Source organism: Anser brachyrhynchus (assembly GCF_964034855.1).
Source record: "Anser brachyrhynchus genome assembly, chromosome: 28".
Taxonomy (NCBI): domain Eukaryota; kingdom Metazoa; phylum Chordata; class Aves; order Anseriformes; family Anatidae; genus Anser; species Anser brachyrhynchus.
Window position 1 is genome coordinate 2,084,546 of NC_137721.1, and position 16,179 is coordinate 2,100,724.

Genomic DNA, 16,179 nt, shown 5'->3' on the forward strand with positions numbered 1-16,179 from the left:
AATCCCACAGCAGCACCGAGGGGGCTTGGGCGACGTGCGCCCGCTCCCAGCAGCGTGGCTGTGTCCAGGACACCGCCTCGGTGTCCCCGTCCTGCTGTCACAGGGCGAGGACCCACAGGGCAAAGGTGGGAGCAAGAGGCTGGAGATGACGCTGCCACCTCCAAGCTGTGACCCCCCCCGCCCCAGGATCCCCCCCAATTTTGGCTCTGTGGTCACTCCAGGACCCCAACAGCCCTCGTGCGAGGTGAGACGCCACGCGGGTCGCTGCTGACTCCTTTTCAGGGGATCTTTAGTTATCGGGGTTTCTTTGTACAGATATAAAACAAGCAGAGGGCGGGCACCCACAGGGCAGGCTCCTCGCCCCGCCGGTGCCCGCGCTGGCGTCCCGGTGCCGTCCCCATCCACCGGGGAGCCTCCTGCCTCGGGGACCCGCTCAGTCGCCGGGGTGCTGAGCCAGGCCTGGAGAGGAAGGGGGGGGAAACAGAAGAAAAATCCCCAGGTGAAGGGCGAGAGGCTGGGGTGCGATGCAGGGGGAGGGGGTCGTAGCCCCCCCCACCACGCTCACCAGGGCGGCAGGAGAGCTGGGGCTGCTCCCACGTCCCGTCCTCGCGGCAGCGGATGACGGGCGAGCGGCGCGGTGCGAAGCCGCGGCGGCACTGGTAGCGGGCGGTGGAGCCGACCTCGTAGCGCGGCTTGGCTTTGCCGAAGGCGTGGGCATTGCTGACGGCGGGGGGGGGCCCACACTGCACTGCAGGCACGGGAGGGGCAAGGGTGGGCACCCCTGTGCCAGACGGACCCCCCCAGTGCCACCCTCCAGGTTCCCAGCGTAAACCCCAAGCAAGCGGAGGGTGCCCCCAGACCCTCTCCTCTCCCCGTTTTGGGGCCGGGGCGGGGCGGGGGGGGGGGCACGGCTTACCCAGCCCCATTTTGCAGGTGTAGGAGAGGTGGTAGTTGCAGGGGACGTCGCTCCACTGCCCCCCGTCGTGCCACACGATGACCACGCAGTTCTCCCCGGAGAGAAAGTAGCTGTCGGGCTGCCCGGGGTGCCAGTTCTCGTAGAGCTGAAGGGGGGGGCGACAGGAAGGGACGGGGGCTGGGGACCGCTTTTTTTGGGGTGACACGGGGCCCCATCCCCGTGCTGCCGGCCCCGGGACCCCGACACCCCGGGGCTGCTGTGCCCAAGGTGTGGCGCGATGCTCGGCGCCGCCGCGGTTTTGGCAGCGGCTTCAAAGCCCGGCTCTGACTCACGCCGCGGGATCGGTCCCAAAGGATGGAGAAGGACAAGGAGGTGCCCGGGGGGGGGCTTCTCGTCCCCGGGGGGGACGGGAGCGAGGGCCAGCAGCCCGACTTACCAAGGGGCTCCCGTCGGACCACTGGAAATCCCCCTCGATGGTCCGGTCGTTCAAGCCGATCCACTGGTACTCCCGGTACTGGTCTGGGGGCACGGGGGGGCTTGGGGGGCACAGCCGGCCCCCAGCACCCCCAAAACAGGGCTCAAGGGCTGGAGGCTGCATCTGGGGGGTGGGGGGGGGGCTCGGGCGAGGCCGGGAGGGTGGGGGGGGGTCGCCGGGAGAGGGCAGCAGAGCCCCGGTGTCCCCTCCTGTCCCTGGTGGCTTTGCTGTCCCCGGCTGCTCCTCCTGGGCAGTGAGCCCTGGTTCCCTCTGTCCCTGCTGTCCCTCTGTCCCTCTGTCCCTCCTGTCCCTCTGTCCCTCCTGTCCCTCTGTCCCTCTGTCCCCGCTGTCCCTGCTGTCCCTGCTGTCCCTCTGTCCCTCCTGTCCCAACTGTCCCGTGTCCCATGTCCCTCTGTCCCTCTGTCCCTCTGTCTCTCTGTCCCTCTGTCCCTCTGTCCCTCTGTCCCTCTGTCCCTCCTGTCCCTCTGTCCCTCCGTCCCTGCTGTCCCTGCTGTCCCCTGTGTCCCATGTCCCTCTGTCCCTCTGTCCCTCTGTCCCTCTGTCCCTCTGTCCCTCTGTCCCTCCTGTCCCAACTGCCCCCTGTCCCTGTACAGCACAGCCGGGGGAGAGGAGCTCGGCCACTTTTTGGCTCAGCTTTCAGACCTTAAACGCAGCGGGGTGGGGGTGACGGTGTGCCCCTGCCTGCGGCTCCCACGGTCCGCAGGGGCTGGGCCGGCCCCACGTACCGTTGATGAAGTCCTGCTCCTCGGGGGTCAGGATGGTGGCCAGGTGCCCCCCGTAGTGCCTGCACTGCGTCTCCGCGTCCTCCCAGCTCCTCCGGGTGGAGAAGTGCTTGTAGCAGGCTCCCTGGAAGCTCTCCCAGCCGGGGCTGCACCTCTTCAGCGCTGAACCACGGTGGGGAGCAAGAGGGGGGGGAGAGAGGACAGGATCAGCACCACGGAGCCCAGCCCGAGAGCAACCCCCCCAAAAAATACCCCAAATCCCCACACTTCTGTCTCCGGGGCTGCCGTGCAGGGTCGGCATGGTGTTGGCCCCGCGGGACTCACGTCTCTCACAGCTGCTCCCTCCGTAGCCGGGCAGGCAGAGGCAGGCGAGGCGGGCGCCGTCCTCGGTGCAGGTCCCTCCGTTGAGGCAGGGGTTGGGGACGCAGCCACCTGCAAGGCACGGGCGGCCCCGCTCAGCGCCGGCGCTTCGGTAGCGCCCGGCATCGCCGCGGCCCCCTCCTCGCTGCAGGAGGGCAGACCCCACAGCGACGGGGTGCGGGATTTGGCCACCACGTGCACAAAGTCTGGGGCACGGTGGCGTGCCCGGAGCCCTTGCATCTGGCCGGGTTTGGGGCTCTGATGTCCCCCAGGAGCGCAAATCCGGGAGCTGGGCGCATCCTTCGCACCGGCAGGCTCGCCGCCGTGCCAAGCCCTCGGATGGGGACAGCTCGTGCTGTCGGAGCGGCGCCGCGATGGCTCTTTTGGAGGGGACATAAAAAGGACAAGCCCTTGGGCACGTCCTGGCCGCACGTCCTCAGCCTGGGGGCGAGGCGAGCCTCGTGCCTGTCCCCCAGCCCCGCCGCTCTCACCTTCAGCCTGGCCGGGGCTGAGAACTCGCCCGGCGCCAGCCCCAGCCCGCAAAGCCCTTCCCTGGCTGGCACCAGCTCGTTCCGGTCATTAAGGCACGCGGTCATTAACCCGTCCCCGGTTCAAGAGCATGATTAAGGGCTCCAGCAGGGCGGGGAGCAAAAGTCCTTGACACCCCCCGACTGCTGTTGCTACCATCCCCTCCGTGCCAGCCCCGTGGTGCTGGGGACACGCGGATCAGCTCCAGTGGAGCGCAGCGGGGCGAAGAATGAGCTATTTAAGGCTCGAGCACGTCCGGCTCTCTCTGAGTGCCTCTCTCCTTGCCAGGACAAATGCAGCCGTCCTGCAAGGTGCGGGGGTCCTGCAGGACCCGGGCACTCCCTGCAGAGCATCGTCTGTGCGGGGGGCACAGCCGGGGACCCCGCCTGGGACGCGGGGCAGCGCCTGATCGCGGAGCTGGGAGCATCCCGGAGTTGGGGACCGGGGTGATTTGGGTTGAGGTCACAGCTCATGCATCCACCGGCCTCCCGCGGCGTGGGGGTCCCACCTCAGCCCCCAGGGGGCTTGGGACTGCCCCCGTGCACCCCACAACCCCCTAAAACCCTGCAGCGCTTTGGGGCGCTTGGCTGCGTGCACTTTGGGGGTGCTCCCTGGCACGAGGACGTGGGTGTCCCTCCCCCCAGGGCATAGGGGACAGGAAGCCGCCCGGCTCACATCATGCTCAGCCCCCAAAAGCCCTCGTCCAGGGCCGGGGGTGCAGGGCCGGGGGGATTAGTTCGTCAGTGGGGAACGCGAGCGAGGCAGCAGGCGCGAGGACGAAGGGAAGAGCTAGCCAAGGTGCGTGTTCTAGAAAGCTTTTAATTCCCTTTATTAGTACCACTGTTAGTCAGAGGAGGGTTTGGGGCCTTCTTTTGATATATATTTTTTTTTCATGGAAACAGTCATTAAAACACTTCACAGAAGTAGAAGAGAATTAAGTGCATGCATAGCTCAGACCAATTTGTTTGACAAATATGCGCTTCTCCGGACCTTTAACCTTCCCTTACCCAGCCGAAGAGAGGAGGAGAGAGAGAAAGAGAGAGGAAAGAGACGGACAGACAGACGGACAGAGGGAAGCACAGCGTGAAGGAAAGGCGTTGCTGTTGTCTAGTGCCAGCGCACAGCCAGCAGCGCTGCCCCCAGCGCGAGGGCTGCGCGGTGCCGGGGGTCCCCGGCCGAGCTCGCCCCCGCCCCGAGGCTGGCGCGCTCCGTGGGGAGGGCGGGCAGGGGGGCGGCCGTGCTGGGGGCTGGGTCCCCCAGCGGGGTCCCTGCCGGAGACACCCCGGGGACACCAGCACGGGGAGAGGTGAGGCCATCCCCGAGGGTCCCACCTGGTTCTCCGGGAACGGCTGCAAGGAAACCCTCCACGGTTGCGACAGAGGGCACGGGTCGCTCTTCCTCTTCCTCCTCCTCTTCCTTCTCCTCTTCCTTTTCCTTCTTCTCCTCCTCTTCTTCCGAAGACGCAGCGGGTGTTCCAGTGCCCGGGGTTTGCGGCACAGCCTCGTGTCCAGTGGCCGCTGCGTCGCTGCCGCCGGGCACCTCGGTGTGCCACGGGGTGACCACCGTCGCCCCCGCCACGGGGACCATGCCCCCTTCCGCTGGGGCTGTGGGCGAGGGGAGCCACAGGGCCCCCGACTGCTCCTCGCCGTCCTCCTGCAGCTGTGAGGGGGGCAGCGGGGACGCCCCCCGGGGGCTTTCGGCCACGTCTCCGGACAGCTCGGCGTCCTCGGCAGCCCCCGCAGCAGGGACGGGGCTGCTCGTCCCACCGGACCCGCGGCCGTGCGGCCCGGGGGCTGGCTCTTGGCTATCTGTCGAGGCGGCAGAAGCGGCACCGGTCGGAGGTGTCACCCCGCTGTCCCTGTGCCCGGGTGGCCCGGGGCTTCTGGTGAGGGCCGGCCGCCCCACGGCTTCCCACGGGCGGCTGGGGAGGCTCGAGGGGGCGGCGGGGCCGGGGGGCCGGGGCTGCCCGTCGGGTGGCTCTGTGTCACCTGCTGTGGCCACCGCCGGGGACGGGGCGTCAGAGGGTCCCTCTGCTCCCACCGTGTCTGGCTCCGTGGGCTGGCCGGGGTCTCGCCATCCTCCCGGGCTCTCTGCTGCGGTGTTCCCGGGGTCCCTGCCCGGTGCGGAGCCCAGCGGCCGCTCCAGCGCTGCTCCCTCTTCCCCTGCAAAGGGCAAGGCAGAATTGGGGTGAGACGCCTGCACCCACACCGGGTGCTTCAGCGCGCAGGGCTGGGAGGGAGACACCGGCACAAAGATGCTCAGGGAGGCAGAAACAGCCCCAGGGCTCCAGGATGCTTCCCCCTCCGAACCGGCGGCACGCTCCGGCTCGGCCATCTCGTGCTGCACCGCAACAGGGTCGTGCTCAGCCCCTCGCCACCTCCTTTCCCTCCTCGGGCTCTTGGCATGGCTAAAGCACCCTCCGGTGCCGACCCTGCCCAACGCACCGCGCTGCCCCGGCCGCGGGAGGGATGGAGCAACATCCCCGAGCCAGCGACGTGCGCGCCGGAGACATCGCCTGGCACCGCTGCGCCGAGCCAGCCCGGCCGTGGGTGCGCCCTGCGTGGGGTGCAGAAGGGACAGAGGCGGCTCGGCCACCCCCGAGCTCCTCGGGCGAGCTCTGCGCCTGCATCCCTGCGGCTCCTCTCGGCGCCCCAGCCCTGAGCGCTGCAGCGGCCGCTCCACCTACCCGTGCGGGACGGCTCTCGCCCGGCCTCTGCGCACTTTCCACCCGTCCCTGTTGCCCCTTCCTCGTCTGCAGGGGACGGGCTCCCCGGTTTTGCACCACAGCTAAGCGGGACGCCTGCCTCGGGGACGGCCGGGGCCATGGGGGAAGGGGTGGCAGAGGTTGGGTGACGTCCTCGAGCTGAGGACACGGAGGTAGCTAGCGGGGGGTGCCAGGCCCCCGGCCCCGGGGCGTCTTCGGGGGACAGGCTCGGCTTTTCCAGCTCAGCGTCAGCCACGTCCTTAAAGAAAGGGACGGCGTAAATAGCCCCTCGCGACTCAATCTCCACTTGCGCTTTGGGCAGCTGCAGCTCCTCCAGCTTTTCTGCCACTGTAACAATCTCCTGGAGGCCCTCGGGCTCTCTGGCTCCGTATTTTCCTGCGGCCTCAGGGATAGAGTTTGTCCCTTCTGTGGGCAGAAAGAAAGTGGGGTATTACTGCCTTGTCCTGGCCCCGCGGCAGCTGGGGACAACCTGGCACCCGCTCGGGGACCCGCTGCTCCTCGAGCCCCGAGCCCCTCCGCAAAGGGCAGGATCAGGCCCCCCTTGCCCTGACCGAGCTGGCAGCTCCCGGGAGTTAGTGGGTTACGGGGACGGCGTCGCGGCGCTGTGGGACGGGTCCATCCTGCCTAGCCCCAGCCTCGGAGGCAGTGGGATTCCCTGCTGAGGGGGAAACTGAGGCACTGAGGCATGTGGCAGCCGGTTGATCCAGGAGAGAGCGCTGGGGTCCCATCCCGCCAGCCCCCATGGCCCTGAGGGGACTCTCAGGGAGACGGGATGGGGAAGGTTCAGCAGGAGGGTGGTTGGTCCCTCTGCCTGTTATCCCTGTCCTTGCTCATCCCCTCCTGGGGCACCGCAGACGTCCCCCGGTGCGCAGGGTGCCCTCAGCACCCCGGCTGAGCTCACGGCCGCTACCCACCGGTCTCATTCCCTACCCACGGCTGCGATGTGTGTGCCCTGCAACCCGGGCAGGCTGTGCCCCGCAGCCCACAGGGAGCCCCGAAATGCCCCCAGCAGCCGTGTGGGGCCAAACCGTGCCCACGCAGCCCCCTCAGCGCCAAGGCCGGGGCTGGCGGCACCGACCTGGGAGAGCCGCTGCCCCCCGGAGCCGGCCCTGAGCTCGTGCAGAAGGACGGCGCCACAGGGACATCCCTGCTCTATCGCGATATAGCGGCACGCAGCATTCAGGCCAGCCCCGCTCTGTCCCGATGCGCTATTAGGACCATGCAGAGCGCCCGTCCTGCGTCACGATGCATGCAGCGTTGAGACCATGCAGGTTACCCCTCCCTATCCCAATGCACCGGCGTGCAAAACCGAGCTCATGCAGGGCATCCCTGTTCTGGGTCGTCATGCACTACTGAGGCGGTGCCGACAGCCCTGCTCCATCGCGACGCGGCGGCACGGCGAGCGCACGGGGGGGTCCCCATGCAAGGTTGCACCCCGAGTCCCTGCCCTGCGCCCCAGGGGTGCCCCGGTTACCTCGGAAGCAGTACGCATCGTATCTGCTCTGGGCATCGGGGAACCCCGTCTGGTTGCGGAAGAGGAAGATGGTTTTGACGCCGGGCAGCGCCCCGCCGCAGCGCTCCCGCGGGGTGACGATGGGGTAGCGGACACTGCCGTCGGCCAGCCAGCCAGGGCTGCAGGCGTCCAGCCCCGCGCTCCAGGCGGCGTAGAGCTGCCCCGGGCTCGCCAGCACCGCGCCCCGCGCCCGGCAGCGCGCCTCCGCCTCCTCCAGCGTGAACTTGTCTGGGGCCGTCTCCAAAAAGATCTCCCCTGCCAAGAGAGGAAGGAGGAGGGCGTCAGGAGAGGGCTCGGGAACGGGGGCGCAACCGGGGCTGCCACGCTGCGAGGGCTGGATCTGGGGGGGGGGGCACGGTCTGTCCTTGCTGAGTGTCCTGCTCTGCTTTCCCGAGCCGCCTGCACTTTGCCTGAAGCCCGCTGCGGACCCAAAGCTTCCCAAAACCACAACGTGACCGACGCGGGGGCTGCTGCTTCCACCTGGCAGCAGCTTCCGTGCACGCACGAGCAGCTCCGCAGCGGGCACGTGGCACAGGGGGACAGCCCCGGGTCACCAGCAGTCCCCTGGCCGTGCGAAGCATCAGTGCTTTGCTACAGTCATTGAGGCACCTCTAAAAAGGACCGCAGAGGAGCAAATCCTTGCCCTGCACGGAGCAATACACACGTGGCACATTTCTCAGACGACCTGCAAGCCGCAGGGGAGAGCCCAGCACCCCTGCCAGGAGCTGAGTGAGGCAAAACCACCCCAGAAATGCTCCTGCTTTGGGAGCAGCGCAGCAGCACCCAGCTCCTGCACACACCGGAGCGCCCAAAGTCTCGGAGAGGCTTTGGAGACATGAGCAGCGCCTACAGCTTGGGGAAATTCCTCCGAGTTCTTGGCCCCGTGCGCTGGTGCCCGTCGGGTTGTGGGATGGGGGGGGGGGGTTATGGGGCCGGGTTAGTGCACGGCCGCAAAAGCAGGGATGGGAAGGGCGCAGGGTTTGTGGGCACCTGGCAGGTCCTCGGCGTAGCAGTACACGTCGTACATGTCCTCCGGGTCCACCACCCCGTAGTTCCTCACCCCGGGGAAGCCGTTCATGTCTCCGTAACAAGCCTCGCGGGGCGTGTGGATGGGGTACCTGGGGCACGAGAGGAAAGTGGGGGGTTGGCGATGGCGGGGGGGGCGCAGGGGGCCCCAGTGGGTGCCAAACACGTGCCACGGGTGCCAAACGTGTGCCGGGGGTGCCCACCTGACGGTCTGGTCGGCGATCCAGCCGGCATCGCACTGCTCGTAGCCGCCCAGGTAGGCGGCGTACAGCTGCTCGGGGGTGGCGATGCGGGCGCCGATCCTGGCGCAAGCCTCCTGCGCCTCGGCGAAGGTGTAGGCGTAGCGCATGGAGCCCTCGCGGTAGTGAAATACAACCCCTGGGGGAGGGAGGGAGGCACGGGGTGGGCGAGGGGCTTCGCAGCGGCCTCCCACCCACGTGGGTGCACCCGCGCGCGGGTGCAGGAGGGGTTTGCTGAGCCCCACCGCGAAGAGCCGAGAAATGGGAGCCGAGGTGTGGATGTCTGTGCCCCCAGCCCCCAAAACCACCGCTTCTCCCCGAGGTACCTTTGACTCTGAGGTCGAGGATGTCGTGGCCGTCCTCGATGCCGTGCTGCACGTCGCAGCGGTAAATCCCCGAGTCGTTGGGGCGCAGCTCGGTGAGCAGCAGGGAGGCGTTGGTGTACCGCTGGTGGAAGATGGGCAGGGAGGCGCGGAGGCGATAGTCCTCGCTCACCTTCACCCTGTCCCCCCGCGCTACCAAGATCTCCACCTCCCTGCCCTCGGAGATGAAGGTCCACTTGACCCGGGGGGCGCCCAGCACCGCCCTGCGCCCGGCCGTGCCGGCGGTGGGCAGGGGCCCGAGGTAGGTGATGAGGCAGGGGATGGTGACGTCCCCCGCCAGCACGGCGTCCAGGGCCGGGTGCCGCGGGATGGAGACCTGCAGCGCCTTGAGGTCATCTGGGAGGGGAGAGGAGAGGAGACGTGAGTGGGGCCGGCGCGTGGAAACCCCCCCCCCGGAGCCCGGCTGTGGGGCAGGGGCAAGTGCAAGGTGCGGTGACGCCGTTACCTGTGCCATCTCCGGGGCCAAGCACCTCCGGGACCGCCGCGGGGGCAAAGGCGCAGAGCAGCAGCAGCGGGAGGGCTGAGGCCATCCTGTGCCCTGCGAGGGGGAGGCAAAACCCGGCAGCGGTGCTTAAAGTGGAAAGGAGAATTAAAACATCCGTTCCCTGAGCATGGGGGTGAGGGCGAGACCTCGGCCCGCAGACCCCGGGTCCCCTGGGGACGGCAGAGCCCAGCCTGGCCCCGGCGGCACAGAAAGTCTGAGCGCAGCCAGGCAGGAGGCGATGCCAGAGCCAGGCTGCGCGGCCGGAGGCACCGCAGTTAGAAACCTCCGGCGGGATTTTAATAGCTGGTGTCGAGCAGGGCCGAAGGAACGAGCCGCCGAGCCCCGGAGCGGGCGGCGAGCGCATGTGCACACGTGTGCAAGGGGGGCTTTTCGGCGTGCCCGCACATCAGTGTGCCTCACTGCATGCGTGTGCGTGCACGCCCATGGGTGCACACGCGTGTTTGCACATGCACTTGTGCACGTGTGGGAGCGGGCTTTGGTCGGAGAGCTGCCGGGGGATGCCGAGGGCGCACAAAAGCGCGGGGCGGAGGGGGAGGGACGGAGCAGGAGGGCTTCTCTTTGCCATTCAGCTCACGGCAGAGGTTCCCCGCGCTCAGGCTGGGAAAAGCGGGGCCGAGCAAAGCAGCCATTATGTCCCGGGCCTCTCTCAAGGCTGCCTGGCACAAAGGGCTCTCCCCCACTGGCTGGGGAGCGGCTCTGAAAGGAGAGCCCCGCAGCTAGCGCGGCCGTCGCCAGCCCCGAGAAGCAGCCCCGGGGACGCCGGGGACGTCACCGAGGGGCTCCGGCCACCCGTGGCACCTCGCAGCTGTGCGGAGAGGATGCAGAGAGGCCCCTGAGCGGTGCCTGGCCCTGCAGGAGGAGGGCACGGCCCCGTTATCCCTGCACCCCGCTGCAGAGGCATGTCGGGGCTCGGTGGTTTCCTCGGCTCCCCGTAACGGTGCCGCCCCGGGACGGGAGCACAGCGCCCCTGAGCCTCGGAGCAGCTTTGTAATTTACGAGCTCTTTGTGCTGAATCGATTTTGGCAGCCGCTGAAGGGGATTTGGCACCGCCGTGGTGAGCTCTGGCCCAGGTCGCCGGCTGCCAGAGCCAGGCTGACGGGAGGATGTCCTCGCTGCCCACATCCCTCTGCAAACCTTGCTCCCGGGGTTCCCATGGGGCCGATGCATCGGGAATTGTGTGTGAATACAGCCCAAGTGGCAAGGACAGACAGCCTAGCACCATGCACCATGCATATATAGCCCTTAGCACCATGCACCATGCACATCCAGCCCCTAGCACCATGCACCATGTGTGCACAGCCCCTAGCACCGTGCCCCATGAACACACAGCCCCTAGCACCCTACACCATGCACATCCAGCCCCTAGCACTGTGCACCATGCACGTACAGCCCCTAGAACCATGCCCCATGCACATTCAGCCCCTAGCACTATGCACCATGCACGTACAGCCCCTAGAACCATGCCCCATGCACATTCAGCCCCTAGCACTATGCACCATGCACATCCAGCCCCTAGCACCCTGCACCATGCACATCCAGCCCCTAGCACCATGCACCATGCACGTACAGCCCCTAGCACCATGCCCCATGAAAACACAGCCCCTAGCACCCTGCACCATGCACATCCAGCCCCTAGCACCATGCACCATGCACGTACAGCCCCTAGCACCCTGCACCATGCACGTACAGCCCCTAGCACCCTGCACCATGCACGTCCAGTCCCTAGCACCCCTTCCCCAGCACGACCTCCCCCAGAACCTGGCCGGCACTGCCAGAGCCAAGCCAGGGGCTTTTTCGGCTTTGGCCGGATCATTTGAATTCAGCCCCACGGCTCCGGAGCGAGGGACCATTCCCCCCTGCCCGGTGACGGTGGCCGGGCTCCAGCGCGGGGGCTGGCCGCCGTCCCCCAGCGCGGCGGAGCGAGGCAGGCTTTTGTCGCGGGCTCCTTTTCTCCCCGTTCCCAAGGCGCCGCGGTGGCGTGAGCGGCGGCCGGAGCAGCCCACGAAGCCCCAGGGAGGAAATTCAAGGGATAAAAAGTCTGCAGGAAGGCAGCGAGCTGGGGACACCGGGCATCTGCTCCCCTTCTACGGCTGGGACGGCGTGTGCCCGAGGGGCCGGGGCTGCGGGGGGATTAAACCTGGCCTCATCCTGCCCACAGGGTCCCGTGATGGCAGGAGACTCTCAGGCGTCACCGTCTGAGGTTTGGGGTTTGAATCTTTTTTTTTTTTTTTTTTGCCACAAACGGAAAAATTTTTTAGGCCACACGTCAGGAGGGGAAAGGCTGGGAGCAGGACCAGGGGACGGTGGCCAACACGCTCGGCGGGCAGGGAGCAGGACTCGGGCACCTCCGAGATCCCGGCCCCGCGGTGACAGCCAGGGGCTGGGGGACGGCGACGAGACGCTCGCGTGCGCACAGACGGCGCCGCCGGCCGCCCTCCGATTCCGTGGGAAACCGGGCGGAAAATGGAGCCGCGGCCTCCTTCGGGACGGGAGCGATCTTTCTTTTCCTCTCTCCCCCGAGCCCAGCCCCGCTTTCGGCCGCGGCGAAGCACGGGAGCTGCTGCGAGCGGGCACCCCGCAGCCGAGGCCCTTCCCCTCCCCGTCGCCACCCCTCTGGGGGCTTTGTCCCCCCCCGCGTCCCCGCACGTGCCGGATGCGTCCCCGCTCCCAAGGTGCCCTGGCAGCCCGCAGCGAGGCAGCGCCGCGGAGCAGCGGCTTTCCAGGGATGCTCAGCTGCAGAATGAGTCAGCAGCCGCGGGCAGAGCCTGGCCCCGCTCCAGCCTGCCCCGATGTCCCCACCGGCACCGGGCTGCGGGCGCCCCGACGGCCCCGCGCACGTGCCCAGCCTCCCCCGTCCCGGTCCCCCCCCCATACCCCTTGCTGCAAAGCGCTCCCGCACCCTGCACCGCCTGCTGCGCCCTGCTCGGGGCCTTGGGGGGGGGGGGGGGGTGTCTCCCAGCGCCGAGCCCCCCCTGTGTGGGATGGGGTGGCAGGGTCGCATTCTGCGCAGGGGGTGCTGCGGGAAGCGCCCGGCGGCCTCTTGGCAGCGGCCGCTGGCAGAGCCTACAAGGCAGGAAGCAGGTGGGGAGGAAAGGGGGGGGGTCCCTCCGGCTGGCGGAGCCGCTCGCCCCCCCCCCCCCCCAGTCTGCGTGGGGAAAAAGGGGCTCCTTGTTGTAGGGTCGGGACGTGCCACTGATGCTCAGGAAGGCTCCCGAGGTGGAGCCGGGTGGGCAGCCCCCCGAGGGACCCCCCCCGGGCACGCACGTGGAGGTTTTGTGCCCCCCCCCCGCCGCTGCGGGGCTCCAGCGGGGAAACTGAGGCACGAAGCGGGGCAGGAGCAGCGGGGGGTGCCCCAGATTCCGGCGGTGCCGCCCGGCCCCCTCAGCACCCTCGCCTGGAGATGCTCCCTCGAAGCACAAGATCACGGCACCCCGAGGAAGGAGCCAGGCTCCCAGTTTGCCCAGTTAAACCCAGTCCCTGCAGAACAGCCCCAAAATGCCCCGAGCACCCTCGCGCCGTGGCGCAGGAGGTGGGCGAGGACCTGCCCAGAGGGGGCAGCAGCCCCTCCAGGGGGAGAAGCAACAGGTTCTGGGTTTTGCCGGGGCTTTTCTCAGCCAGGGAGCATCGAGAGCTCGGTGGGATGGGGGCAAGGGGAGCTCTGCCCCCCCCCCACCCCCCGGCTGGGGGATGCTCAAGGGCAGCGCCCTCCCCCCGGGGACAAACCGCCCAGCCTGGGGAAGGGGCTTGCAGGAAAATCCCCCAGCCCTGGGTGCTCCGCGTGCACGCTCCGGGGCTGCTCAGCGGGGAAAATCCATAAAAATGCTGCAAAATATTTCCCGTCTTCCCCCGGCCCCTCCTGTCCCCTCTGGGACACCGGCAGAGCTACGAGAAAAAAAGGAAAACCCCTGCGGTGCTGCAGCCGCCCCGAGCCCCGGGCTCTCCCCGGGGGGCAACTTTGTCCCCTGCACCCCCGGGGGGATGCGGCCGGGCCCCTGCCCAGCTCCGTGCCTCAGTTTCCCTCCCTGGCGCTGCCCCGACCGCAGCCTCCTCGGCACGAGGACCCGTGCAGAGGCTCCAGGGGCCGCGTGGGGAGGGGACCCCAAAACGGGGCGCTCGGGGGCTGCGAGCCCCCGGCCCCCCCCCCTCCCCGGCATCTCCCCGCCCGAAGCCTCTTCTCCGTCTCTCCTCGCAGGAGCCCTCCCGAGCTCTGCAGAGCCGCCGAAATAGAACTTGCGGAGCGCACGCACGCTGCCAAGGACAAAGCGGGGACCGGCCGGAGCATCCCTGCCGGGGGGGGGGGTCAGCCCCAAAACCCTCCACCCCCCTGGAGCGGGGCGAGCTGAACCCCCCGGCCCCCCCCCCTCGTTTTCCTTCCAGCGCGGAGGTGAGAAGAGAAATCGCAAGTAATAGCGCAAGTACGGCAGCCGCGCCGGCCGGCTCCCCGAGCGCGCGACTTGCCCGTCTCCCACCTTGCTCGCTGCGCTCGGGGGGGGCTCCGGGGGTCCGGCACGGGGCTGAGCTGCGGCTTCTCCGGGGCAGCGCTCGGCAGCAGGTTGGCAGCGGGGCTGGGAGCGAGCCGCACCGGGCATAAGTGCGGGCAGCGAGAAGAGAGGAGCCCTCTGTGTGCGCGCGTGGCCGTGGCCGCGGCTCTTCTTTTTTTTTTTTTTCCTCTTCCTCCTCTTTCCCCTCCTCCTTTTATATTTTATTCCTTCCCCTAAGTAAGGAAAAAAAAAAATATATTACCGTGCTGGCAGGCGCCTCGTCCCTCCCCTTCCCTCCCTCCTGGCAAAGCCAGCACGGGACCCGTGCGGCGGGCGGGTGGATGCCTCCGGGCGGACACGTTGGTTAACCCCATGGATGCAAGGGGCACCCCAACCCCGCCCCCCCCCCCAACCTCCCCACCGCAGCCCCTCGGTTTTTTGTGGTGCCTACCCCAATATTTGGCATTTTCAGCCGGATTGGGGTGGGGGCTGAGGGCAGGGGTCCCGGTTGCTGGGGCTTTGTCATGCAAACCCCCCCCCACCCCGTGCCAGCCCCGTGTGCTGGAGGCACAGTGTGGGGCCGGGGGGGTCCGGGGGCTCCACCAGCCCCAAAAGAGCGGCGTCCCGGCACGCGCCGTGCCTCAGTTTCCCCACCTGCAGCCATGGGATAGGAGAAGAGGGACATCTCAACGGGGCTGGGATAATGAACGCGTCTCAAGGTCTGGCGGCTCACAGATTGCTCCCCGGGGGGGTGCTTTAAGCACGCCAAGCCCCGGATCCTCCCCGCGGAGCAGGATGGGGCTGGGCTGGATTCGGGGCCCTGGGTGCAGCCGGGATTGGGGTCTGCCCCCCCCCACAGAGCCGAGCTCCACGACGGAGCTTTTTTTTTTAACCAGATCTCACTCAAAACTTTCTCTGGCGTGCGGCATCCTCCAACCCCGGGGGGGCCGGCGCGGCGCCTGCCGGATAATTGCTCGGGTGAGTTTGCAGAAAGCCGCAGCTCCTGAGCAGAATTAATCATCCGTCGCCCTGGGAAATAATTAGGAGCGGCGGAGAAGGTCTCGTTAGCGGCACGGCCGGCGGGCGATGCGCGCGGCGTGGTGGCACGGGGCTGGGACGGATAGCGGGATGGGCACGGGGGGCGGACGTGGGGACGGACATGGGGACGGACACAGGGGACGGATGTCCCAGTGGGCAGGGGTGAAGCCGGGCCCCCCCAGCGGATCCTCGGCCGCTCGCTCCCGGCGCGGCCATGAGCTCACATCCTGCGCCCGGGACTTTGTGGCCAAACGCTCGGGGATGGGGGGAAAGGTGAAGCGCCTGCTCAGCGAGGAGCCTTACCCGTCCTAATTGGGAACAAATGTTCCCCGCCAGCTCGGCAAAGCGGCTCCGCCACGCTGCGCCCCGGGGCCACCGCGCCGTCCCCGGGGTGTCCTGGTGAGAGGGGACAGCCCCGGGGACAGCCGGTGCCTGGAAGGGAGAGCGGTCAGTGGCAAGACGCTACGGGGCACAACCCCTATCAGACATCAGAGAATCCCCGTCCCCTGCCGCAGCCCCACAGGAGGCGTCAGGGCCCTCCCAGCCCTTCCCTTTGTCCCAGCACCGGAGGCCCCGTGGGGACCCCATCCAAAAAGTGTCCCCGGACACCGGTGGTCCCCAGCTGCGTCCCCTTCGTGGTGAGGCTGCAAGTGTCCTCGTGCCCAGCTGTGCTTCCTTCTCTTCCTCCTCCTCCTCCTCCTCCTCCTCCTGCTGCTGCTGCTGGGGCCCTGCTCGAAGCCACGTAGCAGCACCCCGTGCCAAGCCCGCTGGCACCCCCGCTGAGCCCTGTGACAGCACGCGCTGCTGGGGGCCAGGGGGTTGTGGCCCCCCCAAAAACTTCCTGCCCCCCCGACTGACCTCCGCTGCCACCCCCAAGCACCCCGCAGAGGGAGGGACATCCCCGTCCTGGGGGGGCCCAACCCGGAGCACCTCTCAGGGACATGGGTGTCCCTGTCTGGGCCAAATCCCAACCCCAAGCATCGCCCGGGGACGTGGATGTTCCCCTCCTGGGGGCATCCCGACCCCGAGCACCCCCCAGGGACACGCGGATGTCCCCACACTGGAGGCTCCCGACCCCGAGCACCCCCCAGGGACACCGATGTCCCCATCCCAAGCAGCAGCTCCTGGCCCTGAGCATCCTCGGGGACACGCGGACATCCCCACCCCGGGATTGCCCTGTAGGGACACCGGGACATCCCCATCCCCGGTGACCCCTGACCCCACAGGGGAAGGGGCAACGCGGACCC

General features: G+C 68.3%; 1 protein-coding gene across 5 annotated transcripts; it reads right to left on the reverse strand.

The window, feature by feature from the left end:
* Positions 1-272: 272 nt before the first annotated feature.
* Positions 273-14,253, reverse strand: BCAN (brevican). Of its 5 annotated transcripts, XM_080570121.1 has the most exons (15): positions 13,883-14,108; positions 9,354-9,446; positions 8,852-9,244; positions 8,490-8,664; positions 8,251-8,378; positions 7,222-7,515; positions 5,709-6,152; positions 5,011-5,184; positions 4,354-4,830; positions 2,459-2,566; positions 2,138-2,296; positions 1,353-1,435; positions 917-1,061; positions 566-748; positions 273-459 (listed from the first exon to the last, which is right to left on the reverse strand). In XM_080570121.1, the coding sequence occupies exons 2-15, from the start codon at positions 9,436-9,438 to the stop codon at positions 434-436; spliced, it is 2,874 nt and encodes a 957-aa protein (XP_080426247.1). In that variant the 5' UTR covers positions 9,439-9,446; positions 13,883-14,108; the 3' UTR covers positions 273-433. The 5 variants fall into 5 exon arrangements, with proteins under 5 accessions (XP_080426247.1, XP_080426246.1, XP_080426250.1 ...); XM_080570120.1 differs by having other exon boundaries at positions 4,354-5,184; positions 13,883-14,253; XM_080570124.1 differs by lacking the exon at positions 7,222-7,515.
* Positions 14,254-16,179: the final 1,926 nt, after the last annotated feature.

Excerpts from the sequence above, each read along its gene's own strand:
- BCAN (XM_080570120.1), bottom strand. The coding sequence starts at position 9,438 with ATGGCCTCAGCCCTCCCGCTGCTGCTGCTCTGCGCCTTTGCCCCCGCG. Across the intron at positions 7,516-8,250 it reads CTACGCCGAGGACCTGCCAG|GGGAGATCTTTTTGGAGACG; the intron begins GTGCCCACAAAC and ends CTCTCTTGGCAG. Across the intron at positions 5,185-5,708 it reads GCGAGAGCCGTCCCGCACGG|GGGAAGAGGGAGCAGCGCTG; the intron begins GTAGGTGGAGCG and ends TGCCCTTTGCAG.